Raw genomic sequence first — 9,886 nt, 5'->3', positions numbered from 1 at the left:
GTGCTTCATCTTAGGAGAAGGGAAAACGTAAAGCGGTATAATGATGGACGTGATAGATGTTTCATGATTCTTCCGTTGTGGATCTTTTGTTTTGTGGCTATCTATGCTTATGTATTTTGACTTTACTAGTGTTGTAACGAATACATAACTTATGGCCGTTTAGGCATATTGTATGTTTCAGTACCATCTTTTTATTATGTAATACATTATTCTAGACATATGTTTTGCATGGTTGTGACAATAAATATATTGTTTGTGATATAGTTTCCAATTTTTGTTTTTTTTGAATATTTTGCATTTCATAAATAAAAAATAATTGATAAAAAATATTTAAAATAATAATAATAACACTTTTGTAATTTTCAAAATTTATTTTATTTTTTTTTACTATTTTTAACTTTATAATAACATTTTACAACATATAACAAATAAAAAATAATCAAAAACGGCGTGATTCACGCAAGAACTAATCAAATTTAGTTTGTTTCACACTTTATCAAATCCTTACGCCTCAAAACAGCGAGGGAGAAGAAAATTTTTCACAAATCACCAAATCCTTTTTTAGATAGAAGGCATTGTAGAAGAGAGTGTAGAAAGTTTTCATTCTTTGAAGGATTTTGATGTGAATTCTGAATTAGCATCATATTGTTTCCTTCCATTTTTTTTTTTCAATTTGGAACATCTAAGTAGATGTTATAAGGTTACATATTCATACTTTACAAATTATAATGAAGTGGGACAACCTAAAATGAACTTTGTAGTTCTTCAATTAGAGGTGTTGGACTTGTCACGTATAAGTGTTGATGATGAAATACTTTATTAGTTCTCAAAAATATCAAATCTCAAAAAATTGTTGTGGGATTTTGAAACTATTACTATTATTTTGTGATTATGTGACCGAAAAGGGAGTGATACAGATAGTTAAAAAAACTGCATTCAATTGAAGGAGATGGATTTGAGTTTTTGTGATAAAGTGAGTGTTAATGTTATTGTCTCAATTCTACTAAAATTTTAGTTCTAAAATGTAAGATGTTTTTTATTTTTAGATTTGTTTTGTTGAGAAATTACTCTTTTATTTTAAAATACCAATGTGATAGAGATAGAAATACTCTGCATTTTCTTATTGATCAATGAAGAATGAGAAGATTCTTCATTCTGTCACACTGTTACAATATGATAACCAATCTAACCAATTCAGTTAGAAGCTAACTATTATAACTAACCTAAAACAAGAAATGCAGTGTTCAAAAACTGCTAAACAATAAACAAGCCAAAAGCTATTAGTTAGGTTAGGCCCACTACACTTATTACACCATTAGGCCCAAAGTAAAACATTCATTCTAATACTCCCCCCCAAGCTCATGGTGGTGGAACAGGTACAACTTTGAGCTTGCTGCGTAAATCTTTGAACACTGCACTGGAACGTGTTTAACTTTGAGTTTGTTGGCTGCTACTCTTTCCCGTACAAAGTGAATTTCGAGCTCAATATGTTTGGTCTGAGCATGAAGTATGGGATTGTGACTTAGCATAACTGCACTTAAATTGTCACATAAAAGAATGGGAGATAAACATTTGACTTTTAACTCAACTAAAAGAGATTGTAACCAGAGTAACTCAGAGGTAGTATGTGCAAGAGCTCGATACTCAACTTCTGCAGTGGATCGAGCCACAAGTGTTTGCTTCTTTGAACTCTAGGAGATGAGATTAGGTCCAATCAAAATACAAGTGCCAGATGTAGAGCGCCGGTCATCAGGATCATTGGCCCAATCTGAATCACTGTAGGCACGTACAGACAGATCCTGATTGAGATTTGCGGGGGATAACATAAGGCCAAATTTAGCTGTGCCACTGAGATAACGCAAGATTCGTTTGACCATGCTCCAATGATTGTCAAGTGGATTTGCCATAAATTGACAAACCTTGTTTACAGAATAGGCTATACTAGGTCTTGTGTGGGTGATATATTGAAGAGCACCTACCATAGAACGATACAACAGTGGATCCTTCATCGTATCAGTACCAAACCTACTAGGCTTACAATGACTGAACATGGGTGCTGCTACACCATTGGCCTCTTCCATATTTACTCTACTAAGTAGATGTCTTGTGTACTTAGTCTGTGTTAGAACAAGAGCACCATTGGCTTGATATTTTACTTCCAGGCCTAGAAAGTACTCTGGTTTTCCAAGCAGCTTTAAAGAAAATTGATCGTAAAGCTTGGAAATCAACTTGTGAATTAAGATGGAAGAAGAACCTGTATTGAGAATGTCATCTACATACACTAAAGTGTAGAGAGATATACCTTGCTACAAAACCAAATTTTAAGAGAGTTTGATAGAGCTTTTCATTCCAGGATCGGGGAGCCTGTTTGAGGCCATTGAGTGATCTATTCAACTTACATACCAATTGCTTATTTGCAGTTTCAAACCCTGGTGGTTGAATCATATAGACTTCCTCTTCAAGAGAGCCATTTAAGAAGGCATTGTTGATATCAACTTGTTGAACTTCCCACTAATATGTTAGAGCTAGAGTGATGAAAACTTTAATTGTGGCTGGTTTGACTACAGGTGAAAAAGTTTCATGGTAGTCAAAACCATACTGCTAATGAAAACCTTTTGCCACAAGTTTGGCTTTGTATTTGTTGAGGGAACCATCCGAATTTTCCTTTACTTTGAACACCTATTTGCAGCCTATGGCCTTTCTATGAGATAGAAGAGAGGTGAGTGTCCAAGTGTTTTTGGCAATCAGGGCATTGTACTCAAGTTTCATGGTTTCAAACCAGTGTGGTTGTGTTAAGGCTTGTCTGGTTGTGGTGGGTGTTATATGAGCCAAGAAAGCCTTAGGTTTCAAGTTTCCTGTTTTGCCTCTTGTTACCATAGGATGGCAGTTAACCACAGAAGGTGTCTTAGGGATATTATTGAGAATAGGAGAAGAGATAGATGTGGGAAGGGAGGAAGAAGTACCAGTACTGTTAGGTAGTGGAGAAAGAATTGGCTCAGCAGGCTCAGTTTGACTAATTGTGTTTGGAGAGTCAAGGTTTGTAGTGGTATCAGGAATAGTGTTGGAGACATCTAAGCTTTTGTTGTGGAGAATTATTAGGTAAAGACTCATGGATATTAGTAGGAGCAGTAGTAAATATAGATGTGCCTTGAGCTGAGTTGTTGCCAGGCTGGTTGATAAGGTTGGCAGTTTGTGTAGACTGGACAAAATTAGGGTGTTCATACTATATGTTGTCATGACTAGTACATTTTTCCGAAACACTCTAAAGTAAAGTCAGTCTAGGTGCAGAAAGGGGACTAGAAGAGCTGGATTTAATGTCTTCAGCTGTGCTGCCTGTGATAGACTGAAAGGGAAAATTTGATTCATAAAAAATAACATCTTTTGAAATATAGATTTTTCCTTCCCTACTGAGACATTTGTGTCCTTTGTGATGAGGGGAGATCCCTAAATAAACACGCTAAGAGCTCCTAATTTGCAACTTGTGTTTATTGAATGGTCTGAGATGAGGAAAACACAAACAACCAAATGTTCTAATGTGTTTGTAGTCAGGAAGTGTATTAAATAGAGCATGATAAGATGAGGTGAACTTTGAGAGGTTTGAGGTGGGTAGTCTATTCAACAAATAAAAAGCAGATGAAAACCCATGATCCCAAAATTCAACTGGTATATTAGCATGAGCTAAGAGAGTTAAGCCCATTTCTACTATGCTTCAATGCTTCCTTTCTACTGTACCATTTTGATGTGAAGTATGTGGACAGGTTAATCTATGAATCATTCCTAATTCATTTAAGTATTTTGTAAAATGTCTAAACTCACCACCAAAGTCAGATTGGACAGCTTTGACTTGGACTTTGAATTGAGTTTGCACATATGTCATAAATTGTTTAAAAAGACTTAAAGTTTCAGACTTTTGTTTTAGCAAGTACAACCATGTGTATTTTGTATAAGTCTCAACAACAGCCATATAGTAGGAGTATCCCTGACTAGACACATTGGAAGAGGGTCCCCATAGATAAACATGGACAAGTTCAAAAGGTCTAGAGTACACAATTTGAGATAAGGGTGCATGTAATCTATGAGACTTTCCACTACAACAAGAACTACATACTTCAATACAATCTTTATTTGAAAAAGAAATATTACAGAGTTTCAACACAGCTTTAAGGGAAATAATATTAGTGTGACCTAGCCTATTATGCCAAACAGACAGTTTATTGGAAGAGAAATCAGATGAACCTTGGGACTACTCTTTAGGAGACACTTTTGCAATGTTGCCTGCAAGATGAGGAGAAGATCCCACTGGCAAGGATGAGAAACAATACAGTCTACTGGTATCCAGGAATCCTTCTAAAATAACCTCCTTAGATACCTGAGATTTGACAAAACAGTTATTAGCATGAAACTCAAAAAACACATTGTTATCTTTGGAAAATTTGGAAACAAACATAAGATTCCTAGTGATGCTAGGCACATGAAGTAAGTGTTTCAAAGCTAAAGTGGTGTGGGGTGCTATATGTGACTTGATTTTAGCTAAGCCTATGGAATGGATGTCAAGGCCTTGTCCATTACCAACAAGCATCTGATTTGTGCCCTTGTAATTTTGTGTGTTCAATAATAGAATTATGAGGAGTTAAATGTGAGAAGCACCTGAATCAGCAAACCAGGCTTGAGATTCAAGATTTGTTGGGATTCGTAGATCATCCTGATAAGCAAGAAAAGCTTAAGCTTGAATTGAGCTGGGATCCTAATCTTTCTTCTCACTCTTTGACTGATCCTGTTGATTGGAAGTGTTGTTCTTTGATGCAACTGGCTCAAAATTCTCATCATATATGTGCCAGCAACCCATGGCAGTGTGGCCATACTTTCCACATAGCTGACATGTTGGCCTATTGCTAGTTGTAGAACCAGTTCGAGCCCTGCCACGAGCACGAGCTCTGAAGTTGCTTCTTCCTCTAAGTTGGTGAGAACCACCTCTGGTGATTTTTGGATTGTAGTTGTCTTAAGAGTGAGCAATGTTTGCAGTGGCATTTGCAAGAGTCAGCTCTTAACGATACTTGTCAAGTTGAGCTTCTTGCACATACAATATGGCTTCAATTTCGTATAGCGTTGGTGGCTCCAATTTGCCATATACCATCATGATAAATGGATTATATTCCTCTGGTAAGCCTTGGGGAATCGCATCGATTTGATCTCTTTCAGAGATTGGCTCACCAACAGCAAGTAAGGCATCTGCTATAGCTCGAATCCTGAGCACGAATTCAGAGATTGAACAGTTGGATTTCTTCGTATCTTTCAGCTCAGCCCTGAGTTGATGCACTCTGGCCTTCATCACCGCAGTAAAGTATTTGTGAATCTGATCCCAGATCTGATATGAATGTTTGCACAAAAGCACACAAGGAAGCACATCTTCAAAAATTGTTGAAAGAAGCCATGTGAAAAGTGCCTGATCTTGAACTATCCACGCTTCGTATTTCTCAGATCTGATGTTGGCACGACGATCGTCGTCGTTCTTGAACATAGCAGGAATTTGAGGACTAACTACAAATCGCTGAAGTTTATGTGCAAGAATGATACCTTCAAATTGCTGATTCCATTAGGGGAAGTTCTTTTCTTGAAGTTTGATTGAGAGTTTTGGTCCAAACACTGTGTGATTTGAGGAGTTGGCGAACGGCAATCCTTGTGTCACCGTGTGTTGTGTTTGCGATTTCGAATCTTCTGGTGAGGCAGCCATGGACGAAGCTTCTCTGAAGCTTTGGTTTTACCAAGAATGACTTATAACTGAGTGAACGAGAAAGGGAATGGAAACGGTAGGCGAGCTTTGCTGAGAAGTAAGAGCTCAGAAAGAGGAAAAGAATGGCGGAAGGTGTTGTGGATCTACGGCGATTGATACCATGATAGAGATAGAAATGCTCTGCATTTTCTTATTGATCAAAGAAGAAGAAGAAAAAGAAGAAGAAGATTCTTCATTCTGTTATACTGTTACAATATGATAACCAATCTAACCAATTCACTAAGAAGCTAACTATTATGACTAACCTAAAACAAGAAACGCAGTGTTCAAAAACCGCTAAACAATGAACCTGCCAAAAGCTATTAGTTGGGTTAGGCCCACTACACTTGTTACACCATTAGGCCCAAAGTAAAACATTCATTCTGATACAATGTAATGCACACACTTGAGTGTAATATGAATTTTTAAGTTTTAAGATTTTTCTTTAGTCTTTCTTAAATTATATTACATGAATTAAATTTGTGTTATACGTATTGCCGCTTCATTGGCAGCGTGGGTGAATTTCAGAATGTCAGGTGATTGATTGTAATTGGAAAGATAGCAATTTAACTTAGCTGTCAACTTGATTTCTTTTTTTAATAGGCAACAGATCCATTAAAAACGAAATGAGTACAAGGGATACTCAAACCCTTACAACCACACAGAAACTACGAGCTACCGAAAACACACAAGCGGAAGAATGTTCCAGACGTGAAAACTATTGGACACAGATACATTGCTACCTAACCCCAACCAAGTCCACGACAGAAATTTAATAGCCGTCAAACATTCAGAAAAACTACAAATTCTACCTTCGAAGAGGATAGCGTTCCTCATCAACCACAAGCTCCAAACCGAGGCCAACCAAATCACACAAATAATATTTCTATCTTCGGTCTTCTTCACCTTCTGACAAATACTAGAGAAGTCAGCAATGTCGCCATAAGATAGAGGAGGATAATTACCAATTCATTCGCTAACTTTAGCCCAAACTCTTCTAGTGAAGACGCAAAAGTCGAAGAGGTGAAATTTGGATTCATCTTCTCTGAATCAAAACACACGGCTTTTATCTCTAATATCCTTCAAAATACCCCTTTTAAACAGCTGGTCTTTACTTTTTCATGCAAATTGAATTTTGGATTTAATTTGTTAAAGAATTTGAAGTTAGTAGAAATGTTTTCGTAAATAATGGAAGTATCTCTTTTATCATAGACATGGCATTCAGTATAGTGGAAACAAAATGATATTTAAATTAACATATGACAATAGTTTATAGAAATTAATAGTAATTCTAATTATTATCCATTTTTTCCAAAGCATTTCTGATTGATTAAATTAAAGAATTAAATTGAGAGAACAATATTTAATTAAATTTTTTAAATAAAATAATTTGAGGTATTTTTTTTTTTTGGAGGATAGCACATTATGATTATGGATTGCTGGCTAGGAAGCGTACGAGACCTACAAATCATTACAGTAGTTCAGTAGTTGGGCTTTCATAAATAACTTTGATGTATCTTTATGACCATTATATTACATACCAAATAGTACTAATTTGCAGTAGTAATTATTCATCATTAGAATTAAAAATAATATAATGAAAAAGATTATGAATTTGTTGTTCATCTTCTTACTCATATAACCTTGTTAGTTTCTCAAATATTCTTCACAACTATGGCTGCAGAAGCTCTTTTTAATTTACCTGTTGATTGCTGGGAGCTTATCTTCACATTCCTCATCTTCGACGACAACAACACTCAAGACAACCTAATTCACTATGTCAAGTCTCTCTCCCTCGTCTCTAAAACTTTCCATTCCCTCATCAGTCGTCTCATATTATCTATCACTATTTCTGATCCAACCCCCTCTGTTCTTCGCCGTCTCTTCCATAGATTATCCAATCTCAATTCACTTAACCTCTCCTTTCACCATCTCGATGCGGCCATTGCTTTAGCTCTCCGAGACAGACCAACATTGAAGTCTTTATCCATTTCCAACTTTGATCCTGATGAAGAAAACTGCATTTTTTCACATTTCATTGATTCGTTACTGAGTTTGAAGTGTTTGACTTGTCTTGATTTGTTGGGGTTGCAAATCTCTGATGATTTTCTCTATTCTATTGCGAAGGAAGGTTTTCCTTTAAAGAAGTTTGTGCTCCGAAGTTGCTCAGGCTATAGTTATGATGGAATATACTTTTTGTTATCCAAGTGTAGTGGGATACAACATTTGGGTTTTCATCGAAATGATTTCTTAAATGACCATCATATTGCCCAATTATCTTTGTTTCTTGGTGATTTGGTGTCTATAAAACTTTGTGATTGTTGGAACCTCACAAAATCCGCCTTGTTTGCACTCATTAGAAACTGTCATTCACTTGGTGAGATCACAATGGAAGGCATTGGAAAAGAGAGTGTGGAGAGTTTTTATTCTCTGAAGGATTTTGATGTCAACCCTCAATTAAAGTCTCTATGTTTGACTTACAATTCATCTATAAAGGATGAAAACATCTTAATGTTTGCTTCCATTTTCCCCAATTTGCAGCTTCTTGATTTGAGTTCTTGTAATAGCATTTCTGAAAAAAGTATCTGTCAAGTTTTAAATAGATGTTGTAAGATTAAATATTTGAACTTGAGCGATTGCCGTGAAGTGTGGCTACTTAAACTAAACTTTGCAATTCCTGAGTTGGAGGTGTTGAACTTGTCAAATACAAGTATTGATGATAAAACACTCTATGAGATCTCAACAACTTGTTGTGGGCTTTTGCATCTATCACTTAGATGTTGTAAACATATCACAGAAAAGGGAGTGACCAATGTCATTAAGAACTGCACACAACTGAAGGAGATCGATTTGAGATTTTGTCATAAAGTGGATGCTGAAGCTATCTTGAAGTCAGTGGGAAGCGATAACTACTCCACCATATTTTTGTTTTAGTGAGGTAAAGAGGCAATTGGCGTTTAATATTTCTTCTTGTGCTTTTTAGCTAGGTCTTTTTTGTATCTTGTTTCGAGAACTGTGGTTCTCTGATTAATATATTTCTTCCGTAAAAAAAAGAGCTTTCATGTATCTTTTACAATATTTACTCAAACATGATTTCAAATTTCACCTAACATATTAAAAAATCAAATGAGCATAGGTGTTGAACACATGCTTTTAGATGATGCTAAAGTTTAGTTTGAATTAGTCAATAAAATATTAATTAATTAATTATTCTCTAAGTTGTCAGCATAAGTTTGTTTCCTATTTTCTAGTAGTGTTAGTAGTGGTTCCTAATAGTATGGAGCATTTTAGTAGTGTCAGTAGAGGTTCCTAATATTATGGAGCATTAGTTTCTATTCACTTATTTCTTTTGATGTATTTAAACATATTGCAATTGAATAAGAAAATATCTTTCAGCAGCAATACTCCCTCTCTCTGTCACCTTCCTTTTTTCCATTTTACTCAAACATAAAACAACAATTGGTATTAGAGCTCTCTTCTTGAGGGACCTGTGAAATGGATGCTGAATAAAGTTTTTCTCAAGTTTCTCCCCCTACTTTTGATGGTGAGAACTATGATCTTTGGGCTGTGAGAATGGAGTCCTACCTTGAGGCTTTGGATTTGTAGGAAGCTATGGAAGAGGATTATGAGGTACCTCCGCTGCCGAACAATCCTACTATGGCTCAATTGAAAAATCACAAAGAAAAGAAAACTAAAAAGGAAAAGGCAAAGTCGTGTTTATATGCTGGTGTTTCATCAATCATTTTCACCAGAATAATGACTCTCAAAACAGCAAAAGAAATATGGGACTATCTGAAGGCTAAATATGCAGGGGATGAAAGAATTAGAGGAATGAAAGTTCTAAACTTGATGAGGGAATTTGAGTTGCAAAAATGAAAGAGTCTGGGACAATCAAAGAATACTCAGACAGATTGTTGGGCATTTCCAACAAGGTTAGATTGTTGAGCATTGAGTTTGCCGATTCAAGAATTGTTGAAAAAATTCTTGTAACAGTGCCAAAAATATATGAGGCCTCTATAGCATCTTTGGAGAACACAAATGATCTTTGTAAGATCACTTTGTCAGAAGTCATACAAGCCTTGCAGGCTCAAGAGCAAAGATGACTTATGAGGGAAA

General features: G+C 35.8%; 1 protein-coding gene across 1 annotated transcript; it reads left to right on the top strand.

Annotated features, from left to right (window-relative positions):
* Positions 1-7,444: 7,444 nt before the first annotated feature.
* Positions 7,445-8,704, top strand: LOC131638783 (uncharacterized). Its single transcript, XM_058909327.1, has one exon. The coding sequence runs from the start codon at positions 7,445-7,447 to the stop codon at positions 8,702-8,704; it is 1,260 nt and encodes a 419-aa protein (XP_058765310.1).
* Positions 8,705-9,886: the final 1,182 nt, after the last annotated feature.

The sequence above is a fragment of the Vicia villosa genome, unplaced genomic scaffold (genome assembly GCF_029867415.1).
Source record: "Vicia villosa cultivar HV-30 ecotype Madison, WI unplaced genomic scaffold, Vvil1.0 ctg.002417F_1_1, whole genome shotgun sequence".
NCBI classification, from domain to species: Eukaryota; Viridiplantae; Streptophyta; class Magnoliopsida; order Fabales; family Fabaceae; genus Vicia; species Vicia villosa.
The sequence above is the reverse complement of the archived record's forward strand: the minus strand, read 5'-3'. Positions and strand labels throughout refer to the sequence as shown.

Bases quoted from the DNA above. Each gene is read 5' to 3' on its own strand.
- LOC131638783 (XM_058909327.1), top strand. From the start codon at position 7,445: ATGGCTGCAGAAGCTCTTTTTAATTTACCTGTTGATTGCTGGGAGCTT.